General features: G+C 41.3%; 1 protein-coding gene across 1 annotated transcript in view; it reads left to right on the forward strand.

Moving 5' to 3' along the window:
• The window catches only part of Nbas (NBAS subunit of NRZ tethering complex), a 274692-nt gene that overhangs the window by 45928 nt on the left and 209487 nt on the right, over positions 1-19277 (forward strand). The window contains 9 exon segments of the mRNA XM_037198012.1: positions 717-780; positions 5334-5527; positions 7009-7266; positions 8612-8737; positions 10570-10721; positions 13501-13641; positions 13891-13969; positions 17863-17967; positions 18315-18451. Of these exon segments, the coding sequence (XP_037053907.1) occupies positions 717-780; positions 5334-5527; positions 7009-7266; positions 8612-8737; positions 10570-10721; positions 13501-13641; positions 13891-13969; positions 17863-17967; positions 18315-18451 (1256 nt within the window).

The following is a 19277-nucleotide window of genomic DNA, read 5'->3' on the forward strand; positions in this document are numbered from 1 at the left end:
GTAGGCTGTATGGCTCTCTTTGGAATAGGAGCTCTAATTTCCTGCCCTCCTTGTGGAAGAGGAATTCTGGTTCCTGTGACTCACTTGGGGAGAATGAGAGGCTGGGAGAGGAGAGCAGAAGGTCAGAGACACATGGTTTTAGGTGTCCCATCAGTTCAAAGTCACCGACCTAAGGTGATGTGCCTTGGGATGTGGTGTTATGTTCTGAGCTCCAACAGATAGAAAAAGAAGGGAAGGAAGGCTGGCCCTTAGGCTGTATCCATGCAGTACTAAGAGCAAATGGCCTGTGGTGTGCTTCCTTGTGGACTGTGGGCATCTAGGGGCTGCTGCCCTCGGCACATCCATCTGCATAGATTACAGGGTTTGGAGTACACCCAGAACAGTGTTGACTCACAGCACTTAGCTACTACCTCCTAGTGTAGGCCGTGTACCTAGAATAAACTGGCAATGTGGCTAGCTTTCATTTGTTTCAGTTACCTGCTTTCTGGCTTATCTTTTCTATGCATGTTGAGGCATAGTTCCTGTCTGTGAGCAGTAAACACCGTGACATATCTTTCCCCAAACTGCTATGCTGAGGAAGACTTGGATTGGAACAGAGATTAAGGGACAGCATCGTTTCCATATTAAAAAAAAAAATATTCCTGGGTCTTGGTGAGTGTCTCATAGTTTTCTTACATGTCTGACTCAGTAAATCCTGTACACATCTTTTTATTTAGCCAGGCCATGATGAGCTGAATCCTGATTGGAGGTTGTCTCCTGAGAAGAGGAAGAAAATAAAAGGTGAGTGGGTGTAAGAAATATGCCTGTTACAGCTTTACTAGTTCCTGCTCATCACTTAAGTATTCTTTAGATACAAAAAGCCTCAAGAATCTCTGGCTTCACCTTGGAATTACTGTGGAATCGTATCAAGGCATGTGATTTTTTTCATTTTTGCTTGTTTGTTTGATAGGTTTATAGGTCTTTCTCTTTGAATTTTTTATTTTTATTTTTTAGCTATTAAGTCATTTTATTTATTTTTTTTATAATTTGATTTAATATTACATATTAGCCACAGATGCTCCTGTCCTCCCTTCTCCCCCTCTATTCCCATCTCCTCCAGGGCAAGGACTCCCCTGGGGATTCAGCTCAACCTGGTAGATTCAGTCCAGGCAGGTCCAGTCCCCTCCTCCCATGCTGAGCAAAGTGTCCCAGCATAGGCCCCGGGCTCCAAACAGCCAGCTCATGCACTAAGGATAGGTCCCGGTCCCACTGCCTGGGTGCCTCCCAAACAGTCCAAGCTAATCAACTGTCTCACTTATCCAGAGGGCCTGATCCAGTTGGGGGCTCCTCAGCTATTGGTTCATAGTTCATGTGTTTCCACTAGTTTGGCTATTTGTCCCTGTACTTTTTCCAATCTTGGTCTCAACAATTCTCGCTCATACAATCCCTCCTCTTTCTCGCCGATTGGACTCCCGGAGCTCTACCTGGGTCCTGGCCGTGGATCTCTGCATCTGCTTCCATCAGTCATTGGTTGAGATTTCTAGTATGACAGTTAGGGTGTTTGGCCATCCTATCACCAGAGTAGGTCAGTTCGGGCTGTCTCTCAGCCATTGCCAGTAGTCTATTGTGGAGGCATCTTTATGGATTTCTGGGGACCTCTCGAGCACTTTGCTTCTTCCTATTCCCATGGGGGTCTTCATTTATCATGGTCATAATTTTTTTATACACTTCTATATTTGAAATAATTTTTTTTTTAAATGAGCAGATATCTGTAAATGGGAAAAACCAAGATTTGCTATTAAGTGAAAGTAATTCTTTAATAGTAGATGAAAACAAATGAGAGCTCTTTTGATTTTTTTTTTCTTTTTTGCTTTCATGTGCTGTTGAATCTGGTTTCTGATTTCTTTATGAAGAACTTCAGTTTATAGTTTTCTCTTTTGTCCATCCTACTGTGGTTTGTTACCAGGCTAATTCTGGCATGATAGAATACGTTTGCAGCTGTTTTTTTCCTTTCTATATTACGGAGTATTTGGAGGAACGCTGATGTTTCCTCGTCTAAGGCCTAGTGGGGCATTTGGCCGTGACTCGCCCCCATCCTGGGCCTGTTTTTTCGTCGTCTGAAGCTCTCTCTCGGCTCTGCTGCAGTCCCGTGCAGTGAGGTCGCTTCCAGTGCTTCTGCCTCTCCACTGAATGGTGGTGGTCATGTAGGAATTTCTCCATTGCTTCTCAGTTTCCCATGGTTGCGACTACAGGATCTCAGCACACTCCGTCATAATTCTCTAGATTTTGGTGGTCCCTGTCACAGTGCCCGTCGTATTAGTTCTAGAGTTGTTTGGGTCTTTTTCTTTCTTCTTTGGGTTAACTTGGCTAAGGTTTGTCGATTTCGTCTTTTCAAAGAACCATCTCTTGTTTCTTTGACTCCTTGTATTCCACTTTTAGTCTGTACTTCATTAATTCCGAATCCTTGTTAACAGTCGTCTGCTTGTGGGTTTGGCTTCTTCTCCCCTGAGACTTTAATGTGCCTTCTTGTTTATTGAGATCACTGTGAGTTACAAATGCAGAAGCTATAAACTCTCCTCTTCATAAAAACCACCTTTGCTGGATGCCAAGGATTCTAAGTTGTGCTTTTATTTTTGTGATTCTAGGAATTAAAAAAAAAAAAATCTCCTTTCTGATTTCTTTGGTGGTGCACTTATCCTTCAAGAGTGTTCTGTCTCAGTGGATTTTGTAGTCTGCTTGTTTCCCTTGCTATTGAATTCTACCTATACTCCACCGTGATCTAATAAGCTGCAAGAATGATTGTATTTCTTATGTTGTTTTTGGGGAAGATTTGCTTTATGGCCTAAAGTGTAATCCATTTTAGAGACAGCTCCATGGGCTACTGAGGAGAATGCATAGTCCAGAGTTGTTAGGTGGAACACGCTTAGATGTCTGGTCATTATATTTGGTGTGGTGTGAAGTTTGACTCCAGAGCTTACGTCTTAATTGTTTTTGAAGGTGTGTTCCTGGATGATCTGCCTATCAGTTAGAGTGAGGTATTAAAATGGTGCGCTGTTGAATCTGGACCTGTCTCATCTGTCTATTGTCTAATCGTTTTATGAAGTTGTGTTCGCTGATGTTCAGTTCGCGTACTTATAATTGTTATATATTCTGCATAGATTGTTCCCTTTATTAATATATCATAGCCTTTTAAAAATTTCTGACTAATTTTGGCTCGAAGTCTCCCTTGTCAGAAGTGAACAGAGTTACTCTTTCTTGTTTTAGATCACAGTAACTTTCAACCTTTTACTCTCCGTCTGTGTGGTTGTACCAGTGAGATGTGTGTAGACAACCAAATGATGCAGCTTGGCTTTTAATCCAGCTACTGAATTTTTAATTGGAAAGTTGAGACCACTGTCTCTAGTCTTTTTTAAATGATTTATTTATTTTTATTGTATGCACATTAGTGTTCTGCCTACATGTATGTCTGTGTGAATGTTAGATGCCCCAGAACTGGAGTTACAGACAGTGCTGCCATGTGGGTGCTGGGAATTGAACCTGGGTCCTTTGGATGAGCAGCCAGTGCTCCTAACCTCTGAGCCATCTCTCCAGCCTCTATCTTTAGTCTTGTTATTAATAGTGGCGTGCTGATTTGTGTAATTTTGTGGGTCGTTTACCTGGTTGATTCACTTATTGTTAGATTTTTCTTCCTCCCTGTTCATTTCAGGGATTTACTGAGTTGGACATGGTTGATTCTCTTCTTCTCATGGAATCTATTCTTTCCTATGTTCTTAGGATTAAAGCCTCCCTCATGTGTAGGTGTCGACTAAGTACCTCTGCAGACTTGGTACAAAGGAAATTTTTCAGTTGACACTTACCTTGAAATGCCTTCATTTCTCTATTGATTTTTTAGGGATAACTTTATTGGCTGTAGTAGTCACAGTTGGCAGGTATTTATTTCAAGGGCTTCTCATATCTTATTGTTCTATTCTTTCTGTTTTCTCTGTGGAGAGATCGGACATGAATTTTGTCTTTTGCCTCTGAGAGGGGAGTTTTTCTTTCTGGAACTTTTAATATTGTTTGTTTCTTAGCATTAACATCTTGAGAACAATGTGTAGTGGAGTGGATCAGTTCTCAATTCAGGTTTATTGGGGTTCTAGTTTCCTCTGTGCTTGTATTCATGTCTTTTCCTTTATGCATTGATTGACTAGATTTTCTCTGCCGTAGTTTGTGTCTTACCTCCCTCCCCCTTCTGCCACACGGGTATTTTTGTTTTGTTGCTTTATAATTTCCCAGAGTTCTTGCATGTTGTAGTGATGGTTGTTTATTTATTTTTATTTTTATTGATGTCTGAATGTAGTATTTTTTCCTTCCAGCTGCTGAGAACGTAAGTCCCAGATGCAGGCATGAGTCTAGAAACTCTTAATTTAAACAAATTGCCTGTGGCTTCCATCCGAAGAAATGTGTTAGGGTCTTTTTGTTGTTTTTGTTTTTGTTTTTGTTTTAATTAATGAGTTGTTTTCAGTCTCACTAACTAGTTTAAAGATCTTTTCGTTTTGAGTTTAAGTATGCTTTAAACTTTATGACTTACTGTTATAGGCATCATCATTAAGCCATATCATATCCATTGTGGAATAATCACCATTAAAAAAAGTGCTATGAAATTATAACAAAATATCATGACATTTCCTTTTAAATCCCTCAGTGTGGTGAGCTATAATTTATTTTAGTATCAAAATTCTTTATTGGTCTTAATTTCTTTTCTCTGTTAGTTAAATGTTTAGGAGCATATCAGCCCTGGAAGCTGTTACTTTAAAATATTATACATTTTTAATTTTTAAGTATCTTTGTCTGAAAATGACAGTACATTTTCTCAGATCTTTTATAATGTTGTATGTGTGGGATTTATATAATCTACTTTTCAACTTACTATGCTGAAAATGGTTGTATATCTCTTTCTTGAGAATGTAATTATGTTTTGGATGAGTTGTGACCTGTCCTGTCCTGTGGCACTGCCCCCCAGCTTCCCCTTTGGGTTCCAACCCAAGGTCTTACAAATGCTAAGCAGGCGCTCCAACACTGAGCTCCCGTTGTCCGCTGTGCATCATTGTTTTGAGGAAAATGTTCTTCATTTGCTTACTTTTGTACCTTCGTAGCTTTGCCTGGTTGTTGCCACTTAGGCATTTCTTGACTGAGTTACTGTACCTTTACTACCGTTACCTGAGGAAGAATTTGAATGATGGTTTCGGTTCCATTTTTTAAGGCATCTTTGAAGTCCCTCAAATATGAAATAACTTGGAGTTTAAAATGTTACATTAAACATTTTGCATCTAAACCACGTTAGCAGATGTATTCACAGTTTCGTTTTCCTTTAGATAAGGAGTCCTTTTACCCATTGATTGATGTTAACTGGTGGGCAGATGGCGCAGTGACCTTGGCTCGATGCTCCGGTGCATTAACTGTTTCATCAGCGAAAACTTTGAAGAATTTACTGGGAAAATCCTGTGAATGGTTTGAGCCATCGCCCCAAGTCACTGCTACCCATGATGGGGGATTCTTAAGTTTGGAGGTGAGGTTTCTCTCTTTGAGAGTATACATGTGCACTAACTGACTCTTTGGCTTTTCATTTGTGTGTGATGTAGTTTTGTGTTTAAACAGAAGTCTGTTATTGAAATAAAATACTGAGTATAATATGAGAAATTCCATCATCCATAAATTAAATGCATTGCATTACTAAGAGGATAAACAACATTTATAGCTATTTTGTTTCCTTTAAAACATTTCATCTTCGCTGGACATGATAGATTTTTCTTTTTTTCTTTTTAGTCATTTAAAATGTAGAATGCTGTCATTACTTCCTGGTTAGGAACTACTTAATGATTATATTATTATTTCCTCAAAATGTGGTAACCTAAAGTCTTATTCTTCTTTTAGAAAAAAGTTGCTTATTGTGCTGAAAGAGTTGGAAGGCCAGGCAGATATTCTTAGGTTTGAAGTTTAACATCCAGTCGATGATCTTCCTTACAGAAAACCACGGTTTCAACTCCAGGCCAATTCTCTAAAGTCTCATTGGAAGTTATCTTAGCAGCCATCTTTTCAGCCTCTGCATTTGTGATGCTGATGGGCAGGGACATCAGAAGGCTATTTCTAGTAAACGAAATAAATGCCTTCGTGCCATTTTCTAAATTGTCTTCCTGTTTTTCTATAGCAAGTACAGACATATTTGTGGGAGTCCAGCTCCCACCTTTTGAAGGGTTCTTTTTTTTTTAAAATTTTTCCGAGACAGGGTTTCTCCATGTAGTTTTGGTGCCTGTCCTCAATCTCACTCTGTAGACCAGGCTGGCCTCGAATTCAGAGATCCACCTGGCTCTGCCTCCCTAGTGCTGGGATTAAAGGCCTTTGCCACCACCGCCCAGCCTTTTGAAGGGTTCTTAGGTGGAGGAGAGAGGAATGAGGAAATATCAGATAAAAAGAGAGACCATCGACAAGAAGAAAGACAGGATAGCTTCAGGAGTGCCTGGATCAATACACAATAGCCTTGAAGGTTTGTTCCAAAAGCTTTTTATAACATGCCAAGGGGAGAGGCAAAACACACCCCCCCCTTGCTAGATCAAAGCACACTGTACAGCCATGTGTAGACCCTTCCAAACACCTGGTAAACATGCCTGTGGCCAAATCATGTCCTTATGCAGCTCTGCTGGGTAAAGCAAGGTCAGATTCTCTGACCCTGAGTAAGTTCTAACTAGGAAGCCTCTGTGGGCTCTCACACATATGAAAGAAACTCACATTCTCAACTTTTTTATTTCTATGAAATAATTGCAGATATTTATAGTCATGTTCTGTTATTAAAGTGATCTTTGGCTTTGAAGTGTTGGAAACCGCTTGGATGTGTATATCTTAGGTCTTTGATTTGTCGTTTCCTCTGCATCCATTGTGAATGACACATAATGAATCAAACCAGAGTATAATTAAAATAATTTTTTTCATTAGCTTTGAAAACTCTGTCTTTAGCTCCTTATCATTAATTTTACATCTTCCTTTTCAATTTAGTGTGAAATTAAACTTGCCCCCAAACGGTCTCGTGTGGAGATGAGGGCTGGAGAGGAAGATGAGGGAGAAGAGGATTCTGACTCTGATCACGACATGTCTGCCAAGGCTCGCTATTTTGGTTACATCAAGCAAGGCCTTTACTTAGTGACGGAGATGGAGAGGTTCGCACCTCCAAGGAAACGGCCACGAACTATCACTAAAAACTACCGCCTCGTGAGTCTGCGCTCCACAACCCCAGAGGAGCTTTATCAGAGAAAGGTGAGCCGTCCTGCTGCACTAGCTCTTGTTTGCTGCAGAGCTGTACTATTTCAGTAACAAAAGAACCCCAAAGAAGCCATGTTGGATCCCTGACATGTTAGAAATAGCACTTCTGTAAGCTTTGAGAATGAAGCCCTCTTTCTGAGTAATCAAAATCAAAGCAACGGATACTGAACTCAGAGCCTGGGAGATGGCCCAGAGGAATAAGCGTTAGTACCAGAGTGCAGATGCCAGCACTCAGCTAAATGCCTGGTGGGCATGCAGCCTGCCTGGGACCCCTGTGCTCCTGAGGTGAGACTAGAATCCCCAGAGCTAGCTAGCTACCTAGAACAGCCGAATCGCTGAGCTCTGAGTTCAAGTGAGAGACCTTGCCTCAGTGTTAAGGCAGAAAGCAGTTGAAGAAGACATGTATCCTGCTATGGCCTCCACATGTGCCTGCATGCATGCATGCATGCGTGTGCGTGTGCGTGTGCGTGTGCGTGTGTGTGTGTGAGTTGTTCCATGGTGCATGTTTGAAGGTCAGAGGAAAACTTGCAGGATTCAGTTCTCTCCTTCCACCTTGATTGTCAGTCCTGGCATTCACCGAGCCATTTTGTTGGTCCTCGCCTGAGGGTTTTTGCTTTTGTAAAATGGCAGGTGTCGTCCTTGGTGGTTTTGAGCCAAGGTGCCCCACAGTGGGTGAGGCAGACATGCCATGCAAACATGGCATGCTGTGGCCAAGGGGGCACAGTGGAAAGTCATTCACACATGCAGACACAGCACCCACGTGGAAAGTTTTACTGGGGGGAAGGGAGAGGGGAGGAGAGGAAAAGCGGATGAGAAAGAAAAGGGAAGAACGGGAGAGAGAGGTGTGCACCAGCTCATGGCAAGAGAGAGGAAGGAAGAGAGGAAGGGGGGGGGACAGTTAAAGGATGACAATGTCAGGCTGCTGGTTGGGCCAGGGGCAGGTCTGAATGCTCACATTTGCTCCCTCTGTGTGCTTGCAGCTGTCTCTACTAAGATTCCAGATGCTGAGGGAGGCATTCAACAGCTGCCTGGGAAGTCTGTTTGGCCAACACTGCCTCTCAGAGTTACTTGCTGTGCTTGGCAGTATTTTGAAAGTGTGTTGACCTGGGCCAGACTGCAGCCTCCGTTTGACTGCATAAGCTGGGTCTTTTCATCCTGTTTGTTAAAACACTAGAGGAATTCCTAATTTACCCGAGAATTACCTCCTCAGAATGTCTGTGAGCTTCTGGTAGCACTGCATGTGTATTCATAACTTGTTGCATAGGCCAGGTGACTGTCTTGATCCTTCCTCTCATCAGAACGGCCTCATGGGTAATTCATGTCTCTTTCTTTGACAAAGATTGAAAGTGAAGAGTATGAAGAAGCCTTGTCTTTGGCTCACACATACGGCCTGGATACCGACCTTGTCTATCAGCGGCAGTGGAGGAAGTCAGCTGTCAACATTGCTTCAATTCAGAATTACTTGGTATGTGTAAATAGTTGTGGTGACATGATGAAATCCATATTTATGGATTATCTTTTGTGTAGAGAGTATTTCACACTGCTAATTTCTATGTAGGTAAGAAGTGCTATCTTGGAAAATTCTCAGAACATCTTTCTTTTGTAGCAGGATTTTGATGCCAAAGATGTACACTCTCTTATAAACCAATCATCTCTGTGATTATTTCAATTATTGAAACTCTCTTCACCCACATTGGTCAGGGCCTACTTAAGAACCACGAGGAGAGTCTCAATGATGAGATTTGTGTTTCTGATAGCCAGAGATTAATGATAAAGGGATAAAGAGAACTTGAAGGAATACCTTCAGACCAGGAGACTTTGTTTAGGAGAAGAAGGGGTAGTTGGGACAAACCGCACAGAAAAGAAGTTCCAGGATTGTTTTAGACCAGGGCTGGTCTCTAGTGGTTGGAGATGGAGAGAGAAGCTGGATGTCTCCTGCTTGGGTGCCAGTGAGCTGAGGTAGTGTTCAGAAAGTCCAAGTCTTAATAAGCAGGACATGCCCAGAAGCAGCTTATAGATTAGAATTAGCAAGTAAGCAGGGACCATGGCCAGGATTGGCAAGAAAAACTTTCCAAAAAGCAGCTTACTCTGACTTTGTATGATTGAGTTAGCTTGACTCTGTGTGATACCTCTCACAGTCCAATGAAGATATAACCGTGGTGTGTGGTGCTCCCGTAGTTCTGTTTTGAGCTAAGCATGCTTACTACTTTGGAAAACACCCTTATTTTACCTCTCTGCCTTATATTCTCTCTGGTATGACCAAAACACAATCTAAGGGCAAGTACAAAAGATCTTTTTTATACCTCTAGAAAAGAGTACTAGAGCTTTGTGTTTCCCCGTGGCTCATTAGAATTAAAAAGAATGCTATTGCAACTCTCTGGGTGTGGACCCAACCCCCCAAACCTCCCCCCCCCAGTTCTTTTCCCCACACCTCCAAGCCTTTTCTTCTAGCCCATTTCCACCCCTTTGTGACTCCCACTGACCCACAGAGCTGCTCTCTGCCAGAGACCCACAGCTGTCACCATGCTGGGCTGGGACTCAGACTCAGGGATCTGTGGAGAAGAGGAGGAGGAAAGATTGTAAGGAGGTAGAAGACCAAGGAAGTAAGGTTCTTCCAGACCCTGCAGGACTGATTCATGTGTGAACTCACAGACATGTGACAACCATTGGAGACCTGCACGGGCATAAACCACACAGATTCTTAGCGCTGAGAAGGGGAAGTAGACAGAGTCCCACCCCTAACCAAGAAAATCAGTTGGCTCCAATGGAATGTCACTAAGTGTATCGGCCACACTCTAGGGTGGCCCTGTGCCCAGTAGTAGTTGGCCAACACATAAAGGACTCCTTTTTTTTTTCCCTTTCATGTAGTGTTTAATTTTGATTTTTTTTGTCTTAATGGGCCCCCATCATCCGTGGAGAGACAGAAAGAGAGAAGAGCATTGAGTCAGTAGGGAGGTGGGGGAGCATCTGGGAGGAGTTGGGGATGGAGAAACAATATGATGAAAGTATATTGTATGAAAAAAGCTTAAGCAAACAAACAAAAAAGCCCTAATGCTGTTGGGAATCACACCTCCCATATCCAGCTGCAGTCACCAATAGTGAATTGAATTAGTGGTTTTTATTAGATTGACATCAAGGAGCTACCTAGGACCAAGTTCTTGAATGACCCTAATACAAACTGTCTAGTTATTGCCTATAATTATCTAGTTATTATCGGCAATTCTAGAAAGCAGTCATCCGGTTTTATATGATGCCATCTGTTCTTAAATTCCTCTGTGTATTTTTCTTTTTGTGTAGAGTAAGATTAAGAAGCGGTCCTGGGTTCTTCATGAGTGTTTGGAGAGAGTCCCTGAAAATGTGGATGCTGCCAAGGAACTGCTGCAGTATGGCTTGAGAGGCACCGACCTGGAGGCTCTGGTGGCCATAGGGAAGGGGGCAGACGACGGCAGGTTGGTTGGGGGACTGACTCATCGCAGAGGTGACGGGGCGGAGACGCGGGCTGAGCATGGGCTGCCGTGAAGCCACACTGCTGAAGTGGTCACGGTTGAGCCGTGCTTTCTTCCTTTCAGTGAAATACGTTTGCAGCCGGTGGTTGGGTGCAGAGGGCATGTCCGGCTCTGCTCTGCTTACTAAATGGGCTCCGTGCTTTACACACCAGCCTGTAGGTCATACTAACTAAGTACCTGTAGTGTTTACTTGCCTTATGAAAGTACCCACAGACGTTCAACACTAAACGCCAGTTAGTAATATAATAATAGTGTTAAATTGTTGGACAAGCTATTGCTTACCAGACATTTGGGACTTTGTTAAGATATAAATGATAGTATATACCCAATAATTAAATAATTTTAATGACACTAACTTTTTTTTTTTACTATGTTAAGATTATAAATAATGTGGTATTCCTGTCTATGAAATGCAAATCAAAACCATAGCAACTTACCATTTAAATCCAGTTACAGTGGTTGTCAAAAAGACAAAAAAATGGCAAGTGTTAGTGAGAACACAGAGAAAGAAAAACTCTTAAGCAATTTTAGCAAGAATGTAAATTGATATAACCATGGAAAATGAAGTGTAGGTTGCTCGAGAAATTCCAAAAGAGAAATGCCATGTGATGTAATAATTCTGTTAATGTATATTTATAAAAAGGAAATGAAAATGTATATCCCTGTTTAAAACAGCACTGTTCACAATAGCTAAGACATAGAATCAACTAAGATGTTCACCTACAAGTAAGCAGATAAAGAAGATGTAGCATATTCACGCAATAGAGTAGTAGAATCACTCTTTGGCCGTAAAAGACCATAAAGGCAGGGGCTGAAGAAATGACTCAGTGGTTAAGAGGACTTACTGCTATTGCAGAGGACCTGAGCTTGGTTCCCAGACCCACATTGTGCACCTCACAACTGCCTTTAACTCTCCTTCTGGAGGATCCAATCCCCATGTGCTCAGGAGCACACACACACATAAAATAAAGGCGTCTTTAAACAGCAAACAAAAGAGTGCTTACTGCTTTTGTAGAGGCCATAGGTTTGGTTCCCAGACCCATATGGTGACTTACAACTGCCTGTAACTTCAGTTCTGGGTATCTGACCCTCTCTTTGGCCTGCATAGGTACCAGTATATATGCTCATGGTATATAAACGATGCAGATACTCATGCATATACTTAAAAAGGACAAAGGCTTATCATTTGCAGCAATGTAAATGGAACTGAGTATCAGTCACAGGGCTAAGTGAATTAATTGATGCTGTATGTGGACTTACTTCACAGGTGGAGTATAAAAAAGCTGAGCTCTCTTAACCATTGAACAGAATAGTGGGTACCAGAGCATCAGGAAGGGAAAGGGAGATGAGAGGTTGTTTGAGAGGAACAAAATCACAGCCAATTCCAGGAAGGAACATTGGTGTTCATATTGTATTGTATAATTCAGAAAAAATACAAAGGATGATGTCGAATGTTCTCATCACAATGTGAAAAGCGTGTCACATGGTGGAGAAGTTTCTTGACTTGATCAATACACAGTATGTATTAGTACATAGAAAGGTACTATGACCTGAAGTTCCCTAAGAAAGCTGCACTTGTGTGGACAATTCTGCAGACTAACCGAATGGAAAGAACTTCCTGTGATTGTGGAGGGTAGCTTAGTCCAGATCCCAAACCAAAGTTATTTTGGGCTATCTTTAGTCCATGTAAAAGCCATTTATCACCCACCTTTGAATGTGATGTAACATCCATCCTTTGACCATCAGGTAAGAACTGTTTTACATGGGGTGTAGTTCTTTTCATCTCTGTTGGAGGGCCCGCCACCCAGCTCTCAAACAAATCACAAACGGAGGCTTATTCTTAATTATAAATGCCTGCCCTTAGCTTGGCTTGTTTCTTGCTAGCTTTTCTTAACTTTAAATTATTCCACCTACCTTTTGCCTTTGGGCTTTTTCCTTTTCTTCTGTATATCTTACTTTTACTCTTACCCTGTGCCTGGCTGGGTGGCTGGGTGGCTGGGTGGCTGGGTGGCTGGGTGGCTGGGTGGCTGACCCCTGGCATCCTCCTCTCCTTGTTCTCTTGCTCCTTATTTCTTTTACCCAGATTTCTCCTTCTATTTCTCCTCTCTGCCTGCCAGTCCCGCCTATCCTTTCTCCTGCCTTGCTATTGGCCATTCAGTTCTTTATTAGACCATAAGGTGTTTTAGACAGGCAACATAACACAGCTTCACAGAGTTAAACAGTGCAACATAAAAGAATGCAGAGCCAGGTGGATCTCTGTGAGTTCAAGGCCAGCCTGGTCTACAGAGTGAGTTCCAGGAAAGGCGCAAAGCTACACAGAGAAACCCTGTCTCAAAAACCAAAAACCAAAAAAAAAAAAAAAAAAGTCACATTTTTGCATCATTAAACAAATGTTCCACAGTACAAACAAATGTAACACATCTTAAAATAATATTCCACAACAGTTGGGTGAATGTACCCTGATGTGATCCTTTATGTTTTTCTAGGTAGATATTCTTTCTTTGTTTTAAATGTCTGATCACTCCTTATCCTCATTACTTATTCCATGGTTATAGTGAATGAATCATGCTGTTTGCAGAAGTTTAAAAAAATATTATTTTCTGTTTTGGTGAAAATTAACTGAGTTGAATAAATATAGGAGAAAGCATATTTTCATTACATGAAAAAAAAAAAAAAAAGGACCAGGCTAATAAAAGTCAACTGAGTTCTTTTCTCTTTCCAGATTCACGTTACCAGGTGATGTGGACATTGACAGCATCGCCTATGAGGAGCTTACCCCACCTGATAAAGAGTCTGCCAAGAGCAAGCGACAGAAAGAGCTTAAGAAGAGACGCGAGCTCCTCAAATTAGTGAATTTTTCAAAGTGAGCTGTTCATTGTTATTGCTCATTGGGAAATCCAGTCTCTGGTCATTTCTCTGTGCTCTTCACTGAGTGAATCGCTGAGTTCCTTCTGCAGTTGAATGCGTTACTGTGTGTTTAGCCCTCATGATTTTACATACAGTTCTAGGAGCTGTAGACTGAAGGGCACACAGGTTATTTCCTTGATGTTTTGCCTCCTAGAGAAGTGTATGTCTGTACATGTGAACAGCTCAATCGAATTCTTCCACACAGGTTGACCCTGGAACAAAAGGAACTGTGCCGTTGTAGACTGAAGTTATTAACCTTCTTAGATCGGCTTGCCACGTATGAGGTAAGGAATGATTTCAGCCCACCAGTTATTCTTGTCATCTTTTCTGATACATGCCCTCACTGCGCTCCTGCCTGATGTTTTGGTCTTGGAGATTATAAATATGAGAAAATGAATTTATTAAAAAAATAAGTCCTCTATTAGACTGGTTTTGGTAAAAATTAGAAATTATAAAAGACCAAAAGTTGTTCTGTTAGACTAGAGGATATTTCTGTGCACATATTCTTTCTAGATTGAAAATCCTTTTAATTTGCTACTTATTTATTTCTAGGTCATAGCACAGAGTTGATTCTAGTGTGAAATTTCAGGACATACTGAGTGTAGATACTTATAAAATGAACATTCTCACCCACTTTAAAGATTTGTTAGTGAATTGAGTTTAGTTGATTGATCTTTGATCTTTAGTACAGCCATTCTTGGGTTTAATGACAGTATACTACTTTGTTCTCTGGGAACATAAGCATGTATGTCCCCACGCTGAGCATTTTTGTTAACATAGTGGTGTACCAGTTTAGATAGTGTTAACCATGGAGGTAGAAGCCGGGTATCTGGTAGCCCATGCTTGTAATGGTGGTAATTTGTTGGAAGCTGAGGCAGAGGAATTGTCTTGAGTTTGAGAGCAGCCGTGCTGTAGAGTAAAACTTTATTTCAGAAGACAAAAGACAAACAAAAATACTAGGTAGAAATGAACCACTTTCAATGGCTGTGAACAGTTTAGTGTGTGTGTGTGTGTGTGTGTGTGTGTATGTTTTATGTGATCCTCTTACTCAAAGTTGCTCAGGTTTCTTCTTTTCCCATCTGGGGCTTAAGCTCAGAGTCCTATTTGTGCTGGGCAAGTGTCCTACTGTCCAGCAGTGTGCCGAGCCTCTCTTCTGTAGCCACTCACTCTTGGCCTAAGGATGCTGAAGGCATTTAACACTTCTGGCCATTCATGCAAACTCAGAAGCCTAGGATCTCCCCACCCCTTGGAATGTTATCAAACAAAACCCTGGAAGAACGAAATTAGATCCCTGTCTCCTCTCATTAAGCATTAAAAAAGCTGGGCATGGTGGCACATGCTAAGCACTCAGCAGGCAGAGGCAGATGGATCTGTGTGAGTTTAAGGCCAGCCTGGTCTACATAATGAGTTTCAGGACAGCTATAGAGTGAGACCCTGTCTCAAAAACCAAAGGAGGAGGACAAGGAAATACTAAAACTGAATTCTTTCTGTGGCTGTTAGAATGGGTATATAATCTAAATGAGAAAGCTATGAGGAGTTCCTGATGAGCTCATGGGCTGCCACGGGCTTGGTTGTTGGACAGCCATATTCCTTTAAAGCATGTCCTTTGCATTCTAGTTCTAGTTCATTTTGAGGTGATATTAAGAATAAACATTGGAAACTGCCTATTTCTGTACAGTATGGTTCATTATTTTCATGATATTTTCACTTTCATTTTATTGGATGATAGTATCTTAGAAAAGATACTTACAATGTTGAGTTTGACTGTGCACTTAATTTTCTTTCATTATTCATTGGCTATTGAATTGCTAATCTCCATATGACACTAGGAAGTGTATTATTATATTATGATAGTGACCTTTAAAGGACTTTTGAGACCACTCTTTTTTAGGAAATTAGCCTTTTTATAAAGTAGATGTCTTGGACAAACTTGGCTATTAAAACTGTGTAATGAGAATCTTTGGCTGTCATGCTTGCCAGTTTCATAGTGGTAGAGATAGGCTTTGCATTCTCATCATTGGGCATTGTTCCGTGCAAATAAGATAAAAATGAATTCATTTACATTTTACCTGGGTGCTTCCTACATGCCAGCGATGATGCCATTGCTGGACGTAGGGAGACATATGAGCAACAATTTTCATGGAGTCCTAGGATATAGACGTTTAGTGAAGGTAACGGTGTGAAGGCTCAGTGAATCCGAGAGAAAGTACTGAGCTCTTCCTGGAGATGCCCAGGAGGCCTCTCTAAGGAACTCACTATGAACTAGTCCTTAAAGAGTGAAGACAGAAGAGACAGGAGGGTAGAATCAGAGTTTTGTCTTGTTTCCTTAATTCCGGAGTTCAGCATGGTGTCTGATTCACTGTAGACCTTGTAAATACTTGTTCAAAAATACCTTCAAAATTTCCCTCACCGTCCATCAGCCAGTGTCCTGTGTACTTAGCCCCGATAATTTGATAATTTTCTAGCAGTCCTTTGAGGCCATCATTGCTATCTTGTGTGTGTGTGTGTGTGTGTGTGTGTGTGTGTGTGTGTGTGTGTGTGTGTGAAAACTAAGACTTAGAGAAGCTGAGTAACTTATCCAGATAAGTAGGAAGCATAAGCAGATCCTACTGATTAGGAGCTTGTGTTGATAATTGGAGTGCCAGCCAGAGGCCTAGGGCATGATCGAAGATGGCATGTCCTTGAGAATGTGTGCTTGCTTGGTGTTTTATAGCAGAGGGAGGAAGGGACGTTGTTTGTATGTTAACTGATCAGTAGAGGGATGGAGAGGGATTTATTGAGAGAAGGAAAAAGCCATAGAAATAGAGTTGAGATGGGGCCCAGAACATGCAGAGAGTTTTGAGATATCGAAGGTTCAGGATGTGTTTGTTTTGGCCTTCTGTGAGGGAGGGGGGAATCATATCTGTGCAGATGTAGATAGACTTGCAGATTTGGTAGGTGGAAACTGAATTTCCATCAAATAGTACCAGTTTAAAATGAATGTTGTCAGCTAAGAGTGGTGACTGAGGAACATGTTGGAAGTTTAGAAAATCTGTAAAAGTTTGTAAACACCTGGGAAAGAAAAGCTCATATAAGCAGTGCCCACTCTTCATTTGAGCACTTTCCTTTTAACTTTGTCAGAAGTTTTTTAGCCTTTTGTTATAAAGAATTCAAATATGAAGAGTGGTGTGATGAGCCCAGAGTTGAGCCTTCCCAACCTCAAACACTTATTATGTGTGTCTGTTTTTTTTTTTTAAAAGATTTATTTATTTATTATGTATACAGCATGTATGACTGCAGGTCAGAAGAGGGCACCAGATCTCATTACAGATGGTTGTGAGCCACCATGTGGTTGCTGGGAATTGAACTCAGGACCTCTGGAAGAGCAGCCAGTGCTCTTAACCTCTGAGCCATCTCTCCAGCCCACGTGTGTCTGTTTTACAGCCTTTGGGTTTCACTCCCCACACCTGCCTTCTTTTCACTTAAATGTTTTCATGAAAATCCCAGAAATGTTACCCTTCTACCCATGTGTCTATATCTCTAACTAATTTGGACTTTAAGAAACTACAATGGCATTATTATTTGTAGCAAAATGAACCCCCGTTTCCTCCTATCATCTGATACCTACTTCATGTTCAGAGGTCCTGGTGTGTCCTCTGGTGTGGACAAATGCTTTGCAAGATACGCTTGGCTCATTTCTTACTGGTTTATGAGCTGGTTGAAGGCAGGGGAAATTTGCTACTGCTGTATCTCCAGTTCCTCTCACAGTGGCCTAGGACACGGTGGATACTCAGTCCATTTGTGTTTCCTGAGTGAATGAAAGCATCACTTGTTTTAAACACCGATCATTGTAACAGTGGTAAAATTCATTCTTATCTAGAGATGGACATTCTCATCTAGAGATGGCCGTAACAGTAGCCATGGTACCTGTTGCTTATCTGCTGTAATCAGGTGGTTTTCGGTTGTTCTACAGAAACCAATTTAATTTTCACTATTTCATTTATTTATAGATCTAAAATGTTAATGACACTTATAAACAAATATAACCCTTGAAAAGATAAAGTACTTAAGTTAGCAGTTGGTAGTTGAAATAAACTAATTTGGGCCTTATTTATTTTGGTAGGCAGAAGTATAATGGATTTTAATATTTCCTTGTCACCCATATTTAGAAGCCTGTTTATTGTCACTGTTCCCTCAGGAAATCCTAGGGGCGCCTCATGCATCTGAACAGAGATATGATGCTGAATTTTTCAAGAAGTTCAGAAGTCAGAATATTGTTCTCTCAGCAAGAACGTATGCTCGGGTAATTGCTTTTTGTAAATAGAGTAATTATGGTTATTAACACTAAATCTTGGAGCTGTGTAGTTAATGTTAGTGCATGCATATACTCTTACACTCTCTTCTCTGTTGCAATATTAACTGTACAGAAAATGGGGCTATGTTTTGAAACTGTCGCCATTAGAGTTTTAAAAAAAGAATTTTATAGTGTTAGATTAAGAAACATGGAAATAAGGAAAAGCAAAGGATATTTCAAAATAACTCATCAGAACTATATGCAAAATGCAGTTTTAAATTTTGAATGGTGTCATAAAAATCAGTCCTTTATTTCTAAAGTTCTTCATAGACTCTTGTGCCTTGCCTGTCCTCCAGGAGAGTAATGTGCAAGCCCTGGAGATCCTGCTGACATACCATGGCTCCGATCTGCTCCCCCATCGCCTTGCCATCCTCTCCAACTTCCCAGAAACCACCTCTCCACATGAATACTCAGTCCTGTTGCCTGAGGCTTGGTATGCTACTCTGTCTTATTGATTATGATTGTGCGCATGTGTGTTTAATGGTAGATGCCTTACATTTCAAAAAATAGCCTTTTAAAACTTGGTTAAAATGAACAAAGATGTATTTACCAAAATAGGATCCCCTTCACATGGCCTTGTTTTCTTCCTAGAAACAGTGCTTAGGCTGACAATGCCTGCTTGAATTAGTTATCTCTTTGAGAAACCGGACTGAGGTTCTGATGAGATTAGGGACCTGCAGTGTCTGCATCCTATGCCGCTCCTCAGCCTTGTCTCTGATTGAAATCCCAGAGACAGAAAGGTGAATTCATAATATGATAAGTGGGACTGGTGCTCTTTATTTCACAGCAAGGCTGTTTGATGAGTGCTCACAGCAGGCATCTAGATTCTAAGCCAGTGTCGACATCAAGCTCCAGTATTACCATGGATGCTCTCCTGGAGACCTCAGTATCTCTTTTTATATATCTTATTTGTATTTTTGTTTTGTTTTTGAGATATGAGTCTCACTAGGGAGCTCTCACTGGCCTGTGACTCTCCATGCAGGGCAGGACAGCCTCCAACATGCAGTGACTTCCTGCCTCTGAGACTCCTGAGTGCTGGGGTCATAGGTCAGCATGACACATGGGCACACTAGCTCTTCTTTAAATGGCACAAGGGTGACTGTGTACATTCGATCTTTCCATTGAAATAAGAGCCTACTGGTGTCCTTAGGAAACATGAGGAAGCTCCATGTGGGCGTTCCTCCCAGGATCCAAAGGCCTGAAAGGTCTGTTTTTGTTTTAACCCATTAAAAAAGCATTGGTTTTTCTATCTCTTTATT

The sequence above is a fragment of the Peromyscus leucopus genome, chromosome 22, assembly GCF_004664715.2.
Source record: "Peromyscus leucopus breed LL Stock chromosome 22, UCI_PerLeu_2.1, whole genome shotgun sequence".
Lineage (NCBI taxonomy): Eukaryota > Metazoa > Chordata > Mammalia > Rodentia > Cricetidae > Peromyscus > Peromyscus leucopus.